Source organism: Geospiza fortis, unplaced genomic scaffold, assembly GCF_000277835.1.
Source record: "Geospiza fortis unplaced genomic scaffold, GeoFor_1.0 scaffold161, whole genome shotgun sequence".
Lineage (NCBI taxonomy): Eukaryota > Metazoa > Chordata > Aves > Passeriformes > Thraupidae > Geospiza > Geospiza fortis.
Genome location: NW_005054375.1, coordinates 635040 through 659250, shown reverse-complemented (window position 1 = coordinate 659250; position 24211 = coordinate 635040). Strand labels below are relative to the sequence as shown.

Here is a 24211-nt window from a genome sequence, read left to right as displayed (position 1 = left end):
GGGCTGAGGGCGCCACGGGGGGTCCCCCTTCTCTGGTTAAATTTCCCCTCACCTGCTTCCTTCAGTGGGTTCTTCGGAGAGGGTTCGCTGGCAGCGATCAGGAGGTTGCGCGGGGGAATAAAAGTCGTTTGTGGTGGCAAGATGAAAGCGCATTGTGGAAGCGCTTCAGTAACGAGAGAGTAACGGGGTTCCCTTTAACCGCTGACGTTGTGTCAGAAATTTAGCACCGACCTGGTTGCACAACAAAATCGTTCCGTGCGGCTGCCTGGAACCGCCGCTTTTAAGCAGATGCTTCCTGGGCCCCGAGTTTCCTTCCCAGGCCGCGGTCAGTGCCAGTTCTCGGGCCGTGTGCCTGTGTTGGATCAGGCTGACACGGAGCTCGTTTTCCCTCACGGCTTTGCATCGGTGCCTGCGAAGGTGTTGGTGACACACCGGGGTGTGCACGGCATCAGCGCTGTCCTTGCGACAATCAGTGGGCAAGATCCTGGGAGAGATACTACTGGGACAGCTGACACAAATTAACCAAAGGGATTTTCCATACCGTGTGGCATTACATTAAAAAACTAAGCAAAGGAGGAGGAGGGACTTGTTATTTACAGTGTTTGACTTCTAGAGCAAGTGAGAGAAAACAGCCCTGGGCAGCCTCTCAGCGTTGGCATTTGTGGGCACAGAGCAGGAGTTGATGTCAGTAGTGCATGCTGGCTTTCACTTGTTCTGTTTGCTCAATTCCTTTGTCTTTCATCTCAGCTCGGGGCTTATCTACCCTTTACATTTAGATTTTCCATCATTCCAACAACCCCACTTTTTGATGCAAGACATCCATGCTGACTGATGCCTTTTGAGAAGGTTGGGAAGAACTTCATTTGGACATAAAAGCTGAAGAATTACAGGAAGTGTATCCAGCCCTGCATGCAACCGAATTTGAGTTTATGCACTGACATAGATGACTTTGGGATGTCCCCAGTATCTAAAAGGACTTACAAACAGTAACAGCATATTGAGATCTGATAATGATTTTTTTTCTGCACTGGTTCCCAGTCTAACAAATTCATCAAATCATTGAGAAATTAAGTATATATGGTTTATTCTACACCTTATTGGTTGAAAACTCAAGTTGTTCCATAGACCAACATGAATTTAATATAAATATACAGACTATAAACCAGTGGTGGTCTTCAGAAGCAATGGAGTGGAATTGTATTCAAACAGTTGTGAACATAAGTACTTTTCCTAGTGTCATATCCTCATGGAAATAAAGCAAAATAAAATGGACATGTTTTAATGAACCGGTTGGTGACCAGGTTTTGTAACATTATTTTATTTTTGCTTCTACATTCAGTTAGCGTACCATAAAAATACAGACTTGAATTTTATTAAGTTTTCATAGAAACGGGAAGTGCAACTAAAAAAGGAATTAAAATAAAATACACGGTTTGTATTTTACTGCTGGAAAGTTTATCTCAAGAAAACAAACAAAAATAAGAATTTTCTAAAATGCAGAAGATGGATGAACGGTTCCATGAGTTCTGAGTGAGCTGCCAGCCCCAGTTCTGACTTGGGTAACTTGAGCAGGTGTTTTGCCCAAGGCAGAGAGGCAAAATTTATCCTTGTTCCCATGGAGTTAAATTGTTGTGGACTGTGACATGTCACACTGAGTGGTTGCATTTTAAAAGTAAAGGTATTCATGATTAAAGATTCCCAGTTTAGAATGGTTTAGGAGGTAGCACAGATTCTGATACACATTTCCCCCAGGCTTGGTTTTGCTTAGAGCTGGTATTGAGCTGAAGCAGTGGCCAGAGCAGAGTGCCCTGCAGTCACCATGTGAGTGCACAGTGTCCCCACGCTGTTCCAGAGCAGTTCAGCTGTCACAGTGTCAGCAGTCACAGCTGAGGGGTGCTCAGGGGAGGGCAAGGCTGAACCTCAACAGGGCATGGCTGAACCTTATCAAAGAATGCTGGAAAAGGTTAAACATCAGTTGGCATACAAGAGTATCTAAGTTCATGCAAAAAGCTCAGACAGGAAAAAAATTCTCTCATAAACAATACTACTGATTAAATATAATTTATCAAGTAAATACCAAATAAAATCTGTTAATAATACAGTAATTAATATATTCAAGTTCAATTAGTGATTTAATATCATAGGCATCTTTTTCTGACATGGTAAATATGTTTATCTTGAGATTAATTAACAATATGTCTAATAATTAATATCTTCAACTTTGATCTGTTATGGAAGTAGATATGTGATTATTCAGATATTACCATAGAAGACATGTTGCATAATGAAAAGTAAAACTAGCCTGAACAGCACTATCAAAAACTCTCATGTTAGAGGGGTTTGCAGGGCTTCAGAAAAATTATACCCAATTGCAGTTCATCACAAGCTCAGACCTAAAATCAGCTAAGATGTTGATTTTGTCGAGGAGAGGTTGTGAATTTTACCAGTTTGAAGATACTACAATCAGAACATGAATTGATTGGATAAGTGTTTGAGCCTCAGGGAAAGAAAAAGGGGGTTTAGATATATTCTGAGTAGTCCTCATCTCTAGACTGTTGTGCATAGAGATGAGCTAAGGACAGGAAAGGACTGCTGGGATGAAATGTGATTCTGCAAGTGTTTATGTGTCTCTGTAACTTAGAGTGAAGGGGTGCTTTCACAGAGTACAGGAATGTTTCCAGAATCAGCCTCCAAGCCTACCTGAGAATTCAAAGTACAGACTAGAATGCATGAAAGAAGAAATCCGTGGGAAAAGATGAAAGAGATGGTCCATTTGGTTAGAATGAAAAGATGAAATAGGTGGTCCTTCTGCAGGTTAGGAGATTGCTTCTGGAGGAAATAAAGAGATCAGAATAAAGAAAAAATCTGAGACACAGGAGGAGACATACAGAGACTGGCACATTACAGAGATGTGTGTAGTATTGGTTGTGAAAGTATGAAGGAAAAATATGTTTTCATTACCATACCAATATTATTGTATAAAAAAATCTCAAGATAGAAAGAAATTCAGATAGTGGGAATTATGGAGATAGGTTATATGTGTGATATTTTAAAGTGAAATCAAAACAAGAAAATAAAAAATATCCTTTCATCTTTGCTCTGTTTAAAACAGATAATAGCAGGATGTTACACTATTTTATTGGTTTGGGTGTTTTTTATGTTCCAATTACAATATAAAACAGTCGTGCTTTATTTAAATAGAAATGAGGTCGAAATACTCTGTTAAGGTTCAGGATTTGTTTGCAGTATTTAACCTGGTTACCAAAAATACTTGCTGGAAAGGTGGGACTTTGATTCTTAAAACAAATGAAATTTGTTCTTAAGTCACTATTCACATGAAAACATAGCTAAAGCACAAGTGTTCCTAGAAATATGCCTTTACTAGATTATTGTGCAAAAAATAATAGTTGTACATGCTTTTTCACCAGCTGTCTCACAGTGTTGATCTATGGCAAAACAAATGACAGGTGTTTCTCATTTCCTGTCAGTTTGCAGCATTTACCCCTCTGTGTTAAGTCTGTTAGGCAAATCTCAGCTGCATTTACATCTAAGAGAGGGTCCTCCAAAGCTGTTGAATTCCAAGGAGAAATAAGTATCAAAGAAAAGCAAAGGAAATGGAGGAACTTGAGAGATGTGGCTTGAATATTATTCTAGAATACATTTCTGTAACAATATTAGTTTCAGGCTTATGCTACCCATTTTTAGATTATAGTCTTGCTTGCATCATCTGTAAAAATTTAGAAGTTATACATGAGGAAAATCTCCTGAAGAATAGCTATTCAGCTTTAGCTCTTATGTTGGGAGCCCTTTGCAACTTTAAAAGTCTATCCATGAATTTACCTAAATTACAGGAAATAAAGGGCTTAGTCAGTGAAGGAGGAGGCCATAAAAGGGCATAATATCAAAAAATTGTTTCAAGGTTTGAGAAATTTTTTTTTTGCTTTAAATTACCTGCGAACTCGCTATGGACACAATCCCCTATTCTACTGCAGAATGCAAAATAAATTGAATAGTTTCAGTCTAACAGGTATTGTTTCATGCCTACTGTAACCTGAAATAAATGCACATGGTACATTAGACCTATCAACTTTGAACCCCAAAACCTGTAGGGAAGCCTTAAACCCTAAGGAAGGGAAAGAGAAAGAAGTGCCCTTAGCAGAAGCAAGTCAAAGTGAGGTAGCAGTTTGAGACAAAGTAGTCTGTAGTTCATCATTTCATAGGCTGTTAAAGCCTGAAACATTTCTCTTTATAGAAGCTTAGATTGGGTTGGGTTAGGAGGGGCCTTAAAACCATCTAGTTCCAGTCCCCCACCATGGGCAGGCACAGCTCCCCCTACTCCACGTTGCTCAGGGCCCCATCCAGGCTGGATTAATCTGTGCATATGTGATACTTGGCTGTTCTGAACAATAGGAATGTCTTGCAAAGGATGAACCAGTTAGGATATCCCCAGAACTGTTCACCTGGACTCACAGATGGCTGAAGCAGCTCCCAAATTGCTTCATCATGCAGCACAGCACTCAGTTAAACCAGCACTGGCTTTGTTCTACCTCAAGGACAGAGGGGGAGCAGCTTTGTGATTACATAGCACTGCACACAGTGGATAAACTAATTTTAACTGGTGTCCCAGTACTACAAATCCACTCTGCCTCTTGTCAGCCAGAGCACCTGTGAACCATCCATGACAAAACCGTGGGTTTGCCTTACACAGACCCCTTTGTGTTAGGAGCCTAAGCTAAGAGCATTTCCTTTCTTACTAATAAAGATAAATAGTTTGAGAGTTGGCTGCAATAAAACAGGGAACATCTTCATGGGTACTCTAGTCAGAGTATAGTCAGTACCTCACCAGGAGCTGGTGGGCACAGGAAACACAGAGCAGCCTGTGGTTCTCAAAAGTTATTGCCAAGACAAACGATTTCAAGCATCACATTTAGCTCCAGATCTTGAGAACTGAACTGTACTTTAAAGAGCTGTGTTGTGCAGCCGCAGGAGATGGAGTGAAACAGCGTAGCATAGTTTCTTTTTCCAGGCTTTTTTCTAATCCTTGTATAGAAGATACTGCCTGTCTACAACTCTAATTCATGTGGGTGTAAAGTAAAATGTGAAGATTTTCTAAACTACTTTGTGTAATTTCCACTTTTTGATCCTAGAGATTTGATATTGTATTTGAAAACATCATTGCCCAGTGGAGCAGCTGGAGGACTTGTCTTTCTGTGCCAACACTGAATTCTTTTGATAATTTCTCTCTGAACATTGCAATATTTGTATGGCAGGAGGCCACAGATAATTGAAAATGTTTCTGTACCAGATTTGATTCAATAAAATTAGGGTTAAATAGAGATCATGTTTGACTACTTCATAGATAGGTATGACTAGTAGATTTATTCATATCTTCACCATGGAAAGCAATCATTCTTAATGGCTCTAGTTTTTCAGAACATTGGAGGTGTGACAAGGTAAGGATTTTTTCCTTATAACTCTTGAGAACTAAGTTTAGTGTCCTGATATTGATTCGAACTTTAAAAATCTTCATACCCACGATTTAACTGTTTTCATCTTTTATTTTCTGTCCAACAGGTACAAACCAAAGATAGCAACTGATAAATCACATATAATTCAGCAGGTTGGTGCAGTTGTACTTGAATTTGGTAACTTTTTATCTAAAGGCATTAATTTATTTATACTGTCCTTGAAATTCTGTTTCCTCCAGCCCATTTCCTCATCTTACTTGTTCTGGGTGCATCTTTCTACCAGATAGATTTTTAATGTCTCAAATATATATTTCTTTCCTCTCAACATGCCATTCAGATGAGAAATCAGGAGAATTTAGTCATTGTTCTCTTTGTTGGACTGTAGATGATTGTGCTCACAGAGGGACCATAGCTGCAATTGTTTGTCATGATTTATCACAACAGATAAATAAGGTACTTTCTGTGGTGCTGAGCCCCGAGTCCTCTGGTACACCTGTACCTAGTTCTCGTATATATCTCTGTACTGAGTCAACAGCAAAATTCCCTGTTGCAGTCAGGGAAGGTCTTAATCTGAGGTCAAGATGTAATAGTGCACAGCTGATATGATCAGCTGATGGGGATGGGCATCAGCAAATACTTGTTTGATGGGATTGAAAAAAAAAGTACATGCTTACTTGAATCATCCTGATTTGTGAAAACAATTAGTAGTCTCCCTGTTGAAAGTTTCAACAGTGATTTAGTCAGTTCCTGTTTTGTCAAAATTGCTTGCTGAGAACAGTATCTGATGGTGCAGTGTCATGTTTTTTGTTTCTTTTCCAAATAATTCTGAATCATTATAGTAGACAGGATGTTTACAAAAATCAGCATGTAATTTAAATTTCATATTCAAAATCTGACATTAGCCTTGCTCTTTCTTATGCTATCAGCTTTGCCAGATATACTGGTTAAAATTTACCAGGGGAAAAGTGGAAAAAAAAAATTGTTGCTTGTACATCATCATTATCATCGTCTTTTGGTTACTGAAAACATTTGGATAACTAGAAATTTTACACAATACCGAGCAACAGAGAACATGGCTTTTGGGTAATAGTGGTCAAAGCTATGATGTTCTAGAATTTGTATGGATTGTATTCATAAGGTAGTTTTTAGAACTTAATACAAATTGGTAGATGATGCTAACAACACTATTAATGATGCTGTAACTCTGGAATTCAGAACAAGGTCATGGCGAGCCTTTAATGAGATCTGCTCCTTAATACAAGACTAATTATTTCTCTATGGAACAGTCTGTGATAATAATCATCATGCTTTTCTATGGAAAAGAAAGAGAGTGCAGGAGTTGAATTAATATTTAGTAGCCCAGAAATGCCACAGAAACAAAATCAGCTAATTTAGATATGTTTTGTATTGATTTCTTGCCTGCTAGATAACAGCAAACATTTTTGCATGCTATTTTATGTCATTCATTATTTAAATAATTTGATGTTATTGTTGTTGGCATAACTATACAAGTAGAAACTCAAGACCAAGTGCTTGATTTTTGTCTTGATATTAAGAAATAGAGATTGGGCGAAATGGGAAGACATATACAACCAGTAGATGATACTTCCTCAAACAATATTTTTTCTGACAAAATCACTGAGGTTTGATACTCTTTCTGCAATCTATGATTCAAAGTTACTTTCTGTTAAAATCAAGCATAGGAATCGTTTGTGATGCCTGGTAAAATTGATAGTTCCACATATTTTAAATTTCTGTAATGCTGTCTGACCACATGTGACTGGGTACCATTGCTAAAAGTCTCTGCCTTCAATCAAGTCTATGTCCCAAGTCATTATTACATGGATGTATCTTTACTAAGGGGAAAGAGCCCAAAAATACAAATAAAACCTGAGTGACTTACAAAATGGATGGTGAATCTGGGTGTTTTTTCAGAATCCTCTGCATAAGTCCTCTGATAAATCTGTCTCATAGCAGGTTTCTTATTTTTACATCTTGGCCAGTAATTTTGGTGTGTTGACCGAGGAGAATAGTTATACTAGTTACACTGCAACTTTAGTTTGCATATTCTTCATAAAAAAATTCAAGTGAACATAAAGATAGGAATTAATTAAACAAATACGTAATATCATGGGCCCACTATTCTTCCCTGATAATAAACTGTAATTTATGGAGGTAAGATTAAGACAGAGAAGCCAAGTTTGCATTTCTAAAGATCTATTATATTTTGCTACTACATGGTAATTTGAAGCAAAACTCCAGAAATGTATTTCTTAACTTTTTACTTTGAAGAGGTCTTATTTCAAGTGAGCTGAGGTTGGGACTTCTTATGTGTGGACTTGCATTTTCAACTGTATTACACTGTTTGCGTTACACTGAAACATTGTGGACTACAATAGAAAAATAAGTTCTTTTGGCACGCTCAGGAAGTTTTATCTATGCTCATGAGGTTTCTCAAAAAGCAAAACATTTACGTAAATGTATTAAGTAGTGACAGCTTTAAAAAACAGTTCTGACATTATGCAGTGAAATATCTCAGTGGAGAAGTAAGACACATACACATTTCTGTTAACCATCAGCTTCACTTTCAAAACTAGTAAGTTGTGCCAGGAAGCATATTAATTAGACAAGCTTCTAGCAATGCCACAAAAGTCTGTTTTTAACTATATTGGGATTTTACACTTCAAATAAATGCATTTCTACTATATCTTTTGGATCTCTATACACAAGACATAATAATTTTATGCCATGTGTGTCAATGTACAGGGCCCTAACTTGCCAGACACTGAATCCATTATGTGAAATGCACATATGCCTCCTTATTTACTTACTAATTCCTCTGCTGCATGCATTTACCAGATGACTCTGCAAGTCATGGGGCTGTGCATCCCAGAAGTTATTCAAAGGCAATGGTATGCTGCAAAATAATGCTGAGTGACTATTTTCCCCTTCAAAATCTACTCAGATCTGCATTTTTTGATATTTAGTGATAAGATTTAAGTTTACTCCTTTTATCCTCACAATTTAATACAATTCAGGTGTAGTGATAGTGGGTGTTGGGTAGGTGACAGACTTTTCTTGTTTACACATCACTAAGACTCCTAAATTACTTGTCACTGCTATGAAAATTTGTTGAAGAGAATAGTGTAGAGCTGATATTTCTTAGGCATATTTGCAAGATGAAGAGATTATAAGATCTAAACAATGGCCTACCTTGGCTTAATTAATGACACATGAAAGAAAGAACTGTGTATTCAAGACCTAGTTTGTAATATTACTGTAATATAAATTGAAATAAGTTAATGTACAGGACCATGTTACAAACATATATTGCCTCTTCCATTGCCTTCTGGTACTTTTGTTGTAAATATGAACCTTCAGAAGAGGTATGTAAAGCCTGGCTTTGTTTTAATGTGGTCTCAACCACCTGGGAGGCAGGGCCTTCAACTGACTGCAGACTGCTCTGTTCTAGCCAAGGAAAGCTTTGTGAGCCCTCTTGGGAACTCCACCATGTTCAAGTGCAGTAGTTCTCTCCTGCCTCAGAATCTTTGGCAACAGGCATAATCTGCCTGTCTGAGGAATGGAGGTCTCCTTGGATTGAGCTGATGGCTGTGTGTACATCCATCAGTCCTGACCTACACAAATGCGTGTCCTGGTTGTGTGGCTGTTTCTGTGTCATCCTTCTTCTCGCGGCTGCTTGGGAAGGGGGTGGCTGTAGGTAGTCAGCAATCTCCCAGAGCAAGTCATCAGCTTTATCAGCTTCCAGATGACAACATTTTTGGGAAAGAGGGCAGTGGAGAGTGAGTCACAGGTTTAATGAAGCAGCTTGCTTGGTAACCTTCCTATTTCAGGTACTTGAAATTAAAGGGGTCATTGGTCAAATGAGTTACGCTCAAGGGAGGTCCTTGACAGTTATTGCCCATAATGACACTGCTCTTGTCACCCTTACTGTTGTGGTCCAGTGGAGATCAGGTGCAGCAGCGGAGTGAGGAAGAGGGAAGTTCATTCTTGAGAAGATGCACAGATGACAGGAATTTGCACTTCTGCAAGTGGAAAGGATATGCCCCACGCACGACTTGTTGTGAGAGTTCCATCAGTAGCCCTCACTAAGACAATACTCCAGCCAGCATGAGCATAGTTATGTAATGTTTTACTTCCTTCATGAGCTATAAAAACTCTCTCTCTCTCACACACACTCCTCCTTTGGCTTTTCTTCATGCCCACGCCCGCAGGCTCAGCAGCTGGTCACTATGGCCTCACAGGCTCAGGAGCCCTCCCTGGTGAGCAGGGCTGTCCTGCAGGGGGGAAGGCTCTGCTGACACCCCAGGGCAGCTGCTGGGTGAGTTTGCTCCCAAAGCAGCAGCAATATGGTCACGTTGGTGTGTCATTCACCTCCCCTAGATAGTTCCTCTGAGGTGACTTCTTCATAATTATGTCTCCATAATGATTTCCTTCTCTGGTGTAGCGTAGGGAGGCACATAATGCCCCAAATGCCATGGGAGGAGTTCTGTGTTACCTGCTACTGCTGTATGCCTGGCACTTGGGAAAAGCCTGGAATGACAGGGGGAGGGAGGGCAGAAAAAGGACCTAAAGGTGTGTTCCTTCAACACCTCCTGCTTGACAGTTGAGCCCTGCTTTTACCATGGTCAAGTGTCACAGGGGACCAAGTTACAGGGTGAATCAAATTCTATATTTAGGAAGAACAACTGGAAGCTATGACAGGAATTCCCTTTTACACTTTGCTTCTCTGCCGAGTCCCACTCCAGCCTGGAGCAGCACTCAGTGCCGTCCAGGCTGAAAGCATCGGAGCTATTTCAGACACATTAAAAGGGCCACAGTCAATACCTCAGCTGGTAGAAGAAGGTACCTCTTTCAGCATCAAAAGGAGGTGTGCCTACTCATTTGACGGTTTGGAACTTTTTTTATATAAGTAAATAAGTTAGCTACTCTTGAATGGGTCAATTAAAATCTTGAAAGACCCTCATGAAAACTCTTTAGGAATTGCTGTGACTTTACTACAATAGCTGTGGTTTTCTGCCTATTTTAATGTCTCATGCAGTGTATCAGAGTATTCAGAGCAGATCGCTTTTACTTCATAGTCTGTGGGGATCTAAAAATTTAAAATAAAAGTCACTTGAATACCTCATGACTCATAAGAAGTGTGTATGAGTTTGAATATTGTAGTACATAGGCAGAAGGCTATTGTTTTCTGTATGTTTATCATCGTTAGTGAAATATTACATTATGGTTTTGATATAAGAGAGGTTTCTTTCACTAAGCTTAACAGGCAGCTGTAACACAGATTACTGTGTATGTGTTATGGAAAATGTGACCACTTTTGCCTAGAGCTTGTAGTAAGTTTTTGTGTAACAGGCTGAAAGCTGCAGAGTAGGGGTTTCTCTCCTTTCATTGTACTGCTTGGGTCTCACAGTCATGTAGTTCCTGTCAAAGTCTTTTAATAAGATAATACACTGCAGTTCTGTCTCCAGAATGCCCGTTGTGCTTGATGCTGTGCATGCAGTGGGGGGAGAGGACAGCTTCCAGCTGGGGTAGGGGGAGGGCTCTTGCTGTTGTCTCTGTGCTACTGTACATCTCTTGTGTGCATTACAAAAGATGGCATTATGATATCTCATAGTATTTAAAGCAAACTGAATAAATCAGCTTATTATCTTGCTGCAGCTCTGTCAGAAATTATTTTCAGCAGAGAGACAGAAGATAGGTTCCTTTGTTTTACAAAGTTTTGCTTCAAAACACTCATTTATTCCCCTGCAGTAGTCCTGTATTTCACAAGTAGTCCTGCTCGTGAGTACTTTCACTGCAAAGCGAGGGAATTTGCAAGGGAAGGTTGCCATAAACCAGCTCCAAATTGAACTAATGCTGCCACTGCTTTCTAAGTTTGGCTCAGCATGCAACCCATAAAAGGTAAAAGGTAAGGTGTGGGGAGGCCAAAAAGACACCAGGGAATACAGGCTGCGTGTCTGCATTTCTCTGCCTGCCAGAGATGTGAAATCCTGCTGTGGAAATGAGGGTGAAGTGGGATTTTTTCAAGTTTGCAGAGCTGATTGGAATACCAGAAATAACTTAATACAATCAGTGCAGCACTCTTGACTCTCTCTCTGAGACACATGGTGAAAGAACAAAGGAATTGATAAAAATTAACTTATCACTTCTGTAATGGATGCTTCTGTAATCTAAGGTTTATTTTCCTGTGATTGATGGTCAGTATTGCTCTGTAAGGAAATTCAGGGAAGGGAGGGAAGGGGAAAGAGCCAGAGATCTATTTTTACTCAGTAGTGTGCTGTTGTCCTGATTTCTCTGGCGGTAATGAGGACAGCACGGTCTGCTAGGAAAATCACCTCCTCCAAAAGCAGTCCTACACAATTGTATCATGCATCCCTCTTTAGGCACCGGTGTCTGATTGCAGTAAGTTCCAACACTGACTGCTTGTGAACCCAGAGCACCTCGCTGAGGAGCAGTAATGTTGGGCTTGTTTCAGAGCTGAGGTTCAGAGTAAATCCTTGCCATTTCTCTCTAAGTGGCCCAAGAGGTGTGTATGGGTGTTTTTGCAATGTACAGGCATGCAAGATGAAGTACATCTTAGCAAGAATTTCTTTGTGACAGTGTTTGGGAAGTAGTTCCACTGTGCTTCAAAATGTTTAATGTTATTTAAACATTTTTAAATGTGCTTTTGTTTCCATTTTTCATTCTGATTAGAAAGATGAGAATTTGATTAAAAAATTAATTAAACATTCTGTATTATGACTCCTATCTTCCCAGTCAGTTGGGGAATTGTTTTGTGTTTATTTTGGAACACAGTCACTGATCAATGGAACAGTTATTTATACACCTAATAAAGATTTTCAAAAATAAAGGAGATAGAGTGTAATAAATCCTTTTGTGTTTTTGAAATGTGTTTGAATTTTGTCACGAATGTCAGTGGCTGAGATTGCATCCCCTACAGTGAATTCTGAAGTTTTTAAAACTCCCTCTCATTTGAAGATTGTATATATAAAACCACAATATAAAGCTCATTAAAAGAATGCTGGTTTTATTTTGCACAGTGGGATTTTTTCTGCTTTATTAATTTAGTGAAAGCAATTTAAACCCGAACAATTTGTCAACATGACTGACCTCTGACTGAATGCTGTGTTGGTTTGGACACCACTTTTTGCAGCTGAGAGTGTGACCAGAGGGGGACCTCTAATGGCAGGTCATTTGTATTTTTAATTCTGCTCAGCATCGTACACAGATTTAAAAGTGATGTGAGAATATGCAGGAGGAAGTCTTCTAGTCAGTCCCAGCAAAACAATTTCAGGGTGATATTGCTGATATTCCAACTTGAAGCCAACCTACAACTTATCTGTATGGTTTTTTGGGGACTGCCTCATGTAGCAGTTATAGTCTTTGAGGTACCCAAGTCTTCACACACTTTTAATTTCTCAGTGTATTTCTGCTGTTCACTCCTATGTCCTTTATTTCTGTTCTCATTCTTCCCCTTCCTGTCTAAGATTAAATACAGTATCAAAAATGTGCAGTAGTTCAGTGGTGATCAGTGACTTTTCTGGTGAATTAATTTCTCAGCTTTTAGAATTGCTGCCTTACTTTATATTGTAATAGTTATATAACAAGACTTTGATGAAAGTCTAGTCCAGTAAAAATGTAATTTCTCAGTGAGAGAATGAAAGGCTGAGATAGTGTTTCAAATAATCTGCTAATAAAATTTCTTCCATTTTACTTTGGTGTATTTCCCTTTGCTACTGTATATTAATAGTGTATCAGTCTGTATTTCTCCACCTGCATAAAATTATATGGAAAAATATGTTCTTTTTGATCTTATTGCTAAAGAAAATTGATGAATCTATATGATCTAAAACTTTGAAGGGAGGCTACTTTGTGCTCTAGCAATTGTCAAGAAGAACTTTTCTGCTTGACCATCTTGATAACTTTCAGTCCACAGGGATTAAAGTTTTGCAAGGATTGAGTCAGAAAATGGTTATGTTTACATTTATCAATATTTTCTAACAAGTTATGTTTTATTTGAGAGAAGGCTTAAACTGAAAGTTCTAATAATTCCCACATACATACTGTGACTGGGCTAATCATACACTGTTTATCCTCAAAAGCTTCCTTTAATTCTTACTCATTTTACAGTGCTGTTAAGGTTTGAGAGATTCCTTATCTCTACTCATTATTGTTTTTAATGTGAAAGAGATAGCTTCATTTGTGGCTATGAAAGATTAATTGGTGAAGCTCAGGTGTTCTGTCTCCTCCTGATATCAGAAGGAATAACTAAGCAGCTTGGAAACTGAGATGGAAACAGGAGCTGGGCAGATGAAATGGATGCCTGTCAAGAGCCAGCATGGGTTAAGTTCTAGCTTATCTTCCACAGCTATCAGAATGTCAGAGCCTGTAACACTTTCCAATTTTGCTTGCAGGGATAAGCCTCTGTCGTAAAAATGTCAAAACAACCTGCATCACATGTCAAAGCCATTCAGGTAAGAGATAGCATTTATGTTTTTAATATAATAAAATAATAAATATCATTGCTTGGCAGACTGCATTTTTACTCAGACAAAGCACCATAGGAGTGCTAGCTGGGGTTATTCTGTTAAAGTGAAAAGCTTAGTAGATATGAAAGCACTGAAAAAGCATGACCTGGAGATCATCTTTTGATCTGAGCTGATAGAAAAACTGGATCAGATAGGTTCATTAATCACTTGTTTGCATGGTCTTTGCAGTGTTAGGTTATGCCTATTGGAGGATCATCTAAGCAAAATATGGTAATGCATCTGCATAACTGTTAAGTGAAAATAATTCCTGCAACCATTAGATTTTTTACAAAGCCAATATAATGCTGGGAGAATTATAGGCTAAAAAGATAGCATGGGTGTTGAGAAGTTTTTAATGTCTCCATTCTTAAGGAGGAAAACCTTCAAGTTCAAATAATTGTTTAAGAAGCATTTTATTTAAGAGCCAAAGGAAAATGAGAGAAACATAGATCTTTTAATTTGAAATATTCTCGTTTGCCACATAACCTCTTCAATGATATAGTGAAGGATGATGGAGTTGATTGTTGCATACTTGTAAAAGAAACAGCTGGAGAATTATCCCAACATCATCATGAAGTAAGGAAGAATGTGTTCATGTAGAACGTGTTTAGTTCATGTTATCAATGGCTCATGTCAAAAGGCCAGAATATCTTCTGAACTGAAGGAGCTTACAGAAATATCATGTATTTTGTAAAATGCACTTCCAATGAAATTTTACTATGAGTTCAAGTTGCCTTACCTAAGAAACAGAAAATGGAATTTCTGAAGTCTTCTTTGTTCCTTGTTTTCTTGAGATAATACTAATGCAATGTATTGGAGCATCAAAATTAATTAGCCAGCGGCTAGGCAACATACTGAAGATGCAAGGCACTGTGAAAATGCATATTCTCTTTATCATCATCATCATTCTACCGAAACAGGCATGCAAAATACTGTACACTAATTCTGTTGAAATCAGAAAAAATTGCTATTTTGCCAGAGTTTTGATTTCACTCAGTTCAAATTTAAATTGCTCTTTTACAGTGACTATAGAAATGTTTGTAGGATGAATGAAAAATATGGATCTTTAATAGCTGAAAAGTATTTATTTACATTTTTCATTTAAACTCCACAGGTACATACAAACATTTCTAAGGAATTAATTGATTTACATTTTTTTTCTTAGAGATGTAATGATAGGCTGCATTTTATTTCTAGGATGGCTTCCAACTTCTACATATAAACAATGCTTCTAGGTTGTTCATTTAAAAATGGATTAAATTTAAGCACTAAGTGTTATATTTTAAGAAACTTTAATTTTTTGCAAAGGTAATTTGAATAATGAGAAAAATTTAAAATATCTCTATTAAGCATTGGGTCAAAGGTGGTTCTAGTAGGGAGACTTGCACCTGAATTGATGCTTGTTACACTTTGAGCAGTCTAAGAACTATGACTCAAAATGTCACATTACTTTTATACATTATGATTCATATCTTATGATCCTTTGCTATTGTGTGCTGGTATAATAGGACTGACGTGCCCTGGGGAATGTGCATCATGCTGCAGCAAAGGGAATGTAATGGCACCTCACTAACTGAAGTATTTCGTGGTGTTCTGTCTCTGAAATGGCTTATTTCTGATTGTACTAGATATATACAAAAATGTTCACTTCCCAATAGCTACTAAATACAGATGTGTGAGAGTTAAAGGCAGCAACTGATTCCCAAGAGTAGTTTGGGGCAATAGAGGACCAAAGGATATTAATTTCTGGAAACAATTGCTGACCTCGCCTTCTCACTGTGTTGAAGGCTGTGAACAGCTCTGACTAAAAATTATTCTATCTTGAAACACTCTTGGCTTTGCCCAGAGGTAAGGATGAGGAGGTTTCTAGGGTTTTTTGTTGTTGTTCGTTTGTTTCTGGATTTCATTCCATTTCCTTCCTTCCTTCCTTCCTTCCTTCCTTCCTTCCTTCCTTCCTTCCTTCCTTCCTTCCTTCCTTCCTTCCTTCCTTTTTAAAATTAAATACATTCATACAAAAATTTCTTTCCAGATTACTCAGTCATCCATCTGGACAGTCAGGAATGGCTGTGATGTTGTGAAGGACTTATCCATAACAGTCCTAAACTCATGCACAGCTGCAGCAGCTGTATCCTAACCTTAATACCCTCTCTCTAATAAACAGAAAGAAGAAAAGACAAAAAAAAATCGCAAAGTACCAGTTCCATTGAGTCAAACCAGCAGTGTATTAGTATGTCATTTGTACAGGTATTTTTCCTTTGGTCTGTTCAGAAGGAGCCTGCTAGAGTACATCAGTGCACACACCTACCCAGTCATTGCAAAAACTGCATGGCACTAAATATGATAGGCCTTTTAAACAAAGGAAAAGGCAAACTCAGTCGTTTTCATAATTAGTATGGTTAAACATAACAATCACACCTAGAAAGTCTGTCTAAAGCACTTATCATTTAGGATTTCCAGAGTCTAGAACAGAAAATTTCCTTTTTAGCATTTTACTGGATGGCGATCCTCTAGGGTCATATCTCCATCTCAACTCACAGGTGACAAAAGTCTTGAAACACATTTTTAAAACAAAATTGTCTTTTTGTTAAACAATTAAAGTTGTTAGGCAACACAGCACAAGTCCTTGCAGAGCTATGCTGGTGTACAGAATTTGGCCCACCCATTACACAGCTGCTCATCTGCAAGAGAGAATCAGCTCTGGATTAAGAGAGATGTAGAGCTCAGGACTTTGGTACCTATGGTCAGGAATTGTTTGGAAATGTCATATTTGCATTTCATACTGGAAATATTTTAATTTACAGTATGTATTATCAGATCCAAACTGTTTTTAACTATATCTTAAAGGATGTTCATTTAACTAAGTTATTTTGTCACAACTGCATACTTGCTCCAACTCTGACATGAATGTCCCTACTGCAGACAAAAAAGTACAAACTGCTTTGATGTGACACAGATTACTGGGAAAGTGCTGAAGCAGACCAAAGAGTGCTTTATTCAATTTAATTAGCAGCCTGGGACTTTTGCTTTCTGAACCACTTTTAGTCGCAGTTGGTCTGTCAATCACAGTGGGAAATGCAAGGGCTGTAATGTTCTGTGGGAGTCTGGCTTCTGCTTTGGCTGCCTCCAAGGGGAAGGAATGTCCAAGTTCAGGATGTGCACCACAAGGAGAGATATCTCTTAAAGTTTCAACTCTGCAAACCTTGCAGAGAAGTTTCCCATTCTAAAAATCGAAGCTGTCTGGAGATACCAGAGCTTGGCGGGGAAGTTACTTAAAACTAGAAACAACAAAGCTGGGTTTTTTCCACCCATAAATGAAATAGAGAGTTAGGAACTGTGAGGCTGAAAATACCCTGTCCCCTGGGGAACTTACAAAGTGCAGGTAAAAAGTTTCACAGTATCTAAACTCATGCCCAGTGGAAGACCTTTATGAAACAAATATCTGGTTGTCTGTGATCCTGCAGATATTTGGCAACCCCACTGAAATGACAGCATCATCTTGCATGAATAAGATAATGGGAAACAGGTAAGCAGAATCACAGGGAAAAGCATTCATTTCTTGGCAGATGGATTTTTAATTTGCTTGTCATTTGATTACAGCTGTCGGAACAGTTGTTGTTGCTGAAAACTGTGAGCTGTTTTCCTGTGGTTGCCCAAGTGGGTCATGATCTGCAAGACCATAACTTGAGCCGAAGGACGGGATTATTTGTCTTCATTTAGTGCAGATCAGTCAGGTGGTAAAGGACAAGAACAGAGCTCTCTGTTAGAAGGTTCTCTGCTTCTGCTCCGTAACATTATTGATTCAACCCCTGGTTTTACCAGTGGGAGTCGTGGTATTTTGATGACATTTCCTAGGAGCAGCTTCTCTTCTGAGATCACAAGATAAGAATAAGTATAAATTGTGCATTTAGTTGATCATGCCATTTGACTTTTAAAACAGACTTGGCTGGGTCACATTGGGAAATGGATACTTTTCAGCTGCTCTTTCCTAAGCAGTGTTTTGCGCTATTCTATTCCCCAAAATCTTTACTTTTAAGATATCTATTATCAGCTCCAATTATGTTATGGCTACTGGCTTTCTGCCCCAGATAAAAGATGAGATTGATGCAGTTGTGTGGGTGTCATTCTCGAGGGAGTTTGCAGAAGCCAAGGGTCAGTGGTCTGACTAGTGTTGGAGCTGGTTCAAGTATTTGCAGTTTGTGGCAAGTGTGGGTACATTTTATTGGTAAAATCACATTTTAAATACCTATGGCTTAAGATGACTCAGGGCAGGCTTCCCTTCTAAGATACTTGTGATTAAGTGAAGTGAAAACTGGTGTCATTAGAGAATGGAGAGTGGTCCAGTGATTGGGTGTTACTGAAGGATTTGCATGATTTACACTTAAACATTGCTTTTGGCACTCACTTTCTGTTTGACCTTGACCAAACTGAAGCAGACCTAGGTACCTAAAGACACTTTAGTGTTCAGTACTCATTTATTTTGTGCAATGAAATCAAAAAGCTTTAGTCTAAAATGCAGAAATTCAAAAACTTTCTAGTTTGTTTTTTCACTTTCTCTCTTTCAAATGGAGATGAAAGCACTTCTCTTTCCACAGGAGTGGTGTGATGATGCACACATTGAAGGCATAAGTGCTTGGAAACCATAATAATGTCTATATGCTTATCCCACTCCTTTCGAGTTTTGCCATTTACCCACTGTATCTTCATTTATCAGTCACTATTAAATGCATCGAATTTCCTTCTCACAGGCTAATATTAACATCCCAATGGGAGCATTTCGACCTGGTGCAGGCCACCCTCATAAAAGAAAAGAAGTTACACCTGAAGAAGTGGAGGAGGTAAGCAAAAAAGGTTTTTTGATTTGTTTTTTTCCAAGGAGAAACTGTGCCATAAAATTGGAAAAGCCTTTAAAGTGATCTTATAGTTCCACATACCCATCTTAGGTATCATAGTTGAACATGCACTGATTATTCATGGAAATAAATGGCCACTTACTAACACTTCATGTATAAATAGTTCTGCTTTTGGTGCCAAGGCACCTATAGGAATATAAACAGTTTTAAAGGTGTGTAGCTCTGCTTGCCCAGCAGGATGATATCTGCTGTCAGGAGAGAGAGCCAGGATTTCACCAGCAGTATTTCTCTAGATGGGAGCTGATGAGATACAGCAGGAAAAGTTATAGCAAGACTTTGGAAGACTTTGCTGCTATCTGTCACCCTGTGGTGTGATTTATTGTTACAGCTTAACAATATTGGAACAGGTTGTCAAACAAAACACTTTTTGGAAGGTTTATCAAGAAGAAGAAATTGAATGTGAAGACACTTGCAAGTTAAAACAGGAATTCCAAACCCATTTACCTGCCCAGGGGTGAAAATACTCCATTTTAGACTGAATTCTTTATTTTCATGCTTGTATTTTACAGGAAATGTTTAACACTGAGTTTTGAATATACAATCCAATTTATACCTTAACTAACATGGATCACAAAGGTTATGATTAAACACAGATATAATATTTCTGAATCATATTAAAGCATCTTAATTACCATTAACTTCAATAATAAATGAGACCCTAACACCCACAGTGGAAGAAAAGGTTATGGTAGATACCCCAAGCAAGATAAAAAAGATGGGTGCTCCTGGTTTCCTGGCCAGTTTACTTAGTTTGATTCACAATCCCCACATGAGAACTCATCCTGCTGGGCCAGAGCTCCCACTGCTCCTCACAGCCAAGGGCAGGACAGGCTGTGTAAGAGCCAATTCTTCCTTTCCTGTATCAGTCAGGTTTTTTTCTGAATTTTGCCATATTTTGATATAAACAGTGCTCTGTTTACAGAGAACTTTCCTGAAATAATCAAACCTAGGCTGACTTGGCTTTTCAGAAGATTTAGAAAACAAACATACAAAATGACCTTGGATAGATATTGTGGCTTTCTCCCTCTCTCTGCAGTAATTAAACTGGTGAAGGAGTTGATCTTATTAAGCAGAAAGTAATATAGCATGTGTGAGTTCTAGTAGTATTTGAGAAATAAAATAAATGACTGGTGCTGATAATTACATTTGTTTGGGTAATTGAATGTTGCTTTGTTTCTCAGCTGCATGAATACTCTATAGGAGACAGATATTATGGAAGATCTTGGCCCAGGTTTTATGGGCAATACTCAACCAAACCAATGGGATTAAACACTACAGAAAAAGATCTTGTTATAGGAATAGAATAAAAATGCTACCAGTGAACTTGTCATTTCAATTTTCTCATCTTGTTAAGTTTTGTCATACAGCTCAGGATTTTTCAGAGCAGTTTTAGACAAATGCAACTTTTGTTAACAGCGCATAATCACTGCTAACAGTGCATTTTCCACTGTATTTTAAAGCCTTGACATAGGAGATGAGGGGAATGTGGATCTTACTTAAAGGGGTGGTGGAGTCAGATAGGAATGTATATTTTTGATGGTCAGTGGAGCAGACATGTTAACATGAAAAGAAATGGAGGGTGGGAATTACAGAAAATAGCTCTTCTTCAGTCAGAGAATTCCCATGTTTGTATTTTTTAACCCTTACTGTATATGTAAGAGTCTCTTCAGGCTTTCTTCTATAAAACTGAAGGCTTTAGTCTAACCTCAGCTGTGTGTTGCACATGGAGGGAGCGATACACAGAGCAGTGAGGTCATAAACAGCAAACACCTGAGGCTGGAAGAGAAAGCTGACAACAATTTATGGAGCACAAAGTCTCCAAAATGTGGGCAAAGCTTGCACCACTTGTTCTACAAGAGGAATGGTATTGCACATGACTTGAAATGGTATTTTTTACATAGTTTCTGCTATGTACTAATAAGTACTGCAGGGTTCAGGGAATGCTTGTTTCCCCTGATTATTCAGATTAGCTAGGAAAACTGTCAAAGGAAAAAATACAAGTTTATGACATCTTTGACTACTGATACAATTTTGTGCATCCTTCCAAGCAGCTTTTGTATCAATTTACTTATTCTCCTGCTGTGCTTTGCTTCTGTTTCAGGATATTAGATCATTAAACCATGTATCAGGCAGTACATGCAATTCCTGGGGATGAATTACTGGCTGGGATTTGAAATCATCTGACAAAAAATAGTCAAATATTATTAGTATTATCTTGGAATAATTAATAATGTATTGGCTAAAATATGAGAAAAGATAATATAAATGTACCAAGCCAAGAAATGGAATTATCAATTCCATTTTCTTATATCTGGTGATCTTAGGAAAGTCCTTAAAGATCAGATAGGAAGAAAATGACAGTTTTCTCCAATACCTTGTTTGTTTGCTAGTTGACATTGCAGTCTTCTTCCTGATTAGCATGTAATCCATTAGTCAACAGAGAAAAAAAAAGAGGGGTTTACTGGCCAATAATATTTGACTAGTAATGTTAGAATTTTAAAAATTAAGTTAAATATTAAGAATTGAGTGTTCACAGTTAATGCACCTTTTGACAAAGGGCGTCTAATAAATCTAAATCATGATTGAACTCTAAAAAGCCCATCACAAGAGAACATTCACAGAGTAATCAAAAATGAAAAAAATAATTTCATCATGAAATTATTTATAGTAAAATATAAATTAATCTCTATGTGTACTTGATTCCTCCTTTATGTCACCTTTATAAAATACACACCAGGCTGGAACAACAGTAAACTCATGCCTGGAAATCTACTTCTCCAAAATATTACCCAGTCTAGGGTAGAAATGGTCTAAAATAGCTGCTCTACTCATCCAGAAGCAATAGTACAGCTGAGGAAGTACCAAGGGCTGAAATACTGTGGTCCATTGGGAAATTAGCTGAGTTGCTCACTATTGTGTAATTGCTGTTATTTAACTGGCATTTTTACAGTGTCAGCAAAATAGCCATGCAGCACTACCCTAATTCAAATATAAAATGATAAAAACCCCTTCTGGTCTTGCAGCTGAGGTTATGAAAAGTGAAATTTTGACTCATGTTGATCTTGCATGGAGCTTTTGGGTCCATAACCCACTATCATAGCTTTTCTCTAGAGCTGCAGAAGTGCATGATGATCGCCCTCTCCAAGTATCTGGCAACTGTGAAACTCTCAAAGGAATTAGATGATCAAAATGGTTCTTCTACTTTTTTGTCATCTAAAATATGAAGGATTTGGAGTTGCCTTTGATTCTCCAGTCAGTTACTTTCTAGTGATTGCCTGGCATTGTAAACTCTTACCCATTCTAATCCACATTCCTCTACACTGAGCATCTTCTTTTCAGAATGGTTTTAGACATTTTAGACAACCAACAAAATAACTTATCTCTTCATGACTCCACCCCTTTTTCCACTGGGATTGCCTTTAGTATAAAAACATCATTTCCTGTTTTTCAAATAACTGATCTATGCTCATGTTCAAGAGATTGCTATTGCAGCAGGAAGGTCACTGGTGTCCTTTTGTGCAGAATGCTCCTGCTTCAACAGAGGAGGAGAAAGAGAAGAAACTGCTCCCAGGAGCTAAGGAACTTCCAGGTCTTGCTGTCAACTTGTCAGAGATTCAGAACATAAAGAGTGAGCTGAAATATGTCCCCAAAGCTGAACAGTAGCTGGAAGAAGCAGGTGAGTAGAAGAGAGGTTCTCTGCATGGCTCTGGGAGAAGCAAGCTGATCCAGAAAGCTCTTTAAGTAAAAAGATGGCTTTTCAATTACTCCAGTGGATGTGGAGTCACACTCCATAATTCAAAGAAAAAATATTAGAGTTCATAATTGGGATTTGCTGTTATTTCAAACATGTTGGAGACTATATCCAGTGATATATGGCACCCATCAACTAGCCTGAAGTAGTCTGTTCAGCATACTAAGAATTCAGTGCATTTGGACTATCAAAGCCACTTTCAAAATAACATATTTCTTCATAAGCATAAGTTCCAGTTTTGAACTTGTATTTTTACAATATAACTAGAAATTAATGTTTTACAATGCAAATAAATTGACTGCAGTGATGGACAAGTAGGTCAGTATTTTTAAAAAGCTCCTTTGGAACATTAGTTATTTGATATTTATTTATGTAATTCAAAATTGACATACTAATGGTTCCATGTATTTGGTCACACAAACCAATGCTATGACACAAATAGCCAATGCTGTTTGTGGCACTCCAGGACTTGCTGTAGTGCAGCGCAGGAAGGACATGGACCTGTTGGAGTGAGTCCAGAGGAGGGTCACAGAGGTGAAGGGAGGGCAGGAGCATGTCTGTGAAAGACAGACTGAGAGAGTGAGGTTGTTCTGCCTGGAGAAGAGGAGGCTCTGGGCAGATCTCACTGTGGCCTTTCAGTACTCAAAGAGGGCTCATAGAAAAAAGTGGGACAGAATTTCTAGTAGGTCTTCTTATCATAGGATAATGACTAATGGTTTTAATCTTGAGGGTGTTGGATTCAGACTATAAAGAAGAAGTTTTTTACAGTGAGGGTGATGAAACACTGGACCAGGTTGCCCAGAGAGGTGGTAAATGCCCCATCTCCATAAACATTGAAGATCAGGCTGGATGAGGCTCTGAGCAACCTGGTCTAGTGAAGATGACTCTGCTTATTGCAGAGGGGTTGGACTAGATGGCCTTTAAAGATCCCTTCCAGCCCAAACCACTCTATGATAATTTTATTTAAAAGGAAATATTCAGCACTTCAGTGCCAACTTCAGAAAAATTTATATCTGATTTCAAACAAGACCCATAAGCCTTTGTTGTTCTACATTCTGAACCTTACAGAAATTAATAACTTCTGTCCATGAAATTATCCTCTGATTTCCTTTGAAAAGCCTGAGTCAGTAAAGATGTGTCAGGCACTTACAATGAAAACCCAGATGTACAGAGAAGTTTTAATTCCAAAAAATGCCCACCCTGGCTACAGTAAGAAAAAGATGGTTGTGTCACGTAATATTCACCTGAATTGCTTGTTGTGCATATTGACTGATAAATCCTCTTTATCCTGAAGAAAGGCAGACGAGTTGAGCAGGAGAAAATCATCTGGAATTTACTGCACAGAAATATAAAAGAAAAACAGAGGAAAACAGAAAGCAATGCAAAAGGGGTTCTGGGAATGCAGAAATGCTAAGAACCAGGAATCTTAAAAGAAATTGTGTATAATTTGAGTGCATTACCCCAGTGCACTCTGCATCATTAACATCATTATTTTTTATGTACAACATAAATATGCCATTTGGAAGGAAAGAG

At 38.3% G+C, this 24211-nt stretch overlaps 2 protein-coding genes across 4 annotated transcripts in view; one reads left to right on the top strand and one right to left on the bottom strand.

Annotated features, from left to right (window-relative positions):
• The window catches only part of MBTPS2 (membrane bound transcription factor peptidase, site 2), a 41351-nt gene extending 41198 nt beyond the window's left edge, over positions 1 to 153 (bottom strand). The window contains exon 1 of the mRNA XM_031060213.1: positions 53 to 153. Coding sequence (XP_030916073.1) covers positions 53 to 153 — 101 coding nt within the window. The remainder of the gene's footprint in view (positions 1 to 52) is intronic.
• A 10069-nt stretch (positions 154 to 10222) lies between these two features.
• SMPX (small muscle protein X-linked) overlaps positions 10223 to 24211 on the top strand; it is a 42407-nt gene continuing 28418 nt past the window's right edge. For 2 of the 3 annotated variants that reach the window (XM_031060208.1, XM_031060209.1), the window contains exons 1-4: positions 10223 to 10356; positions 13904 to 13963; positions 18763 to 18852; positions 22450 to 22603. In XM_031060208.1, the coding sequence (XP_030916068.1) occupies positions 13925 to 13963; positions 18763 to 18852; positions 22450 to 22590 (270 nt within the window). In that variant the 5' untranslated portion in view covers positions 10223 to 10356; positions 13904 to 13924 and the 3' untranslated portion in view covers positions 22591 to 22603. Of the gene's footprint in view, positions 10377 to 13903; positions 13964 to 18762; positions 18853 to 22449; positions 22604 to 24211 lie in introns of all 3 variants that reach the window. The other variant, XM_005424884.2, reaches the window with a different exon arrangement.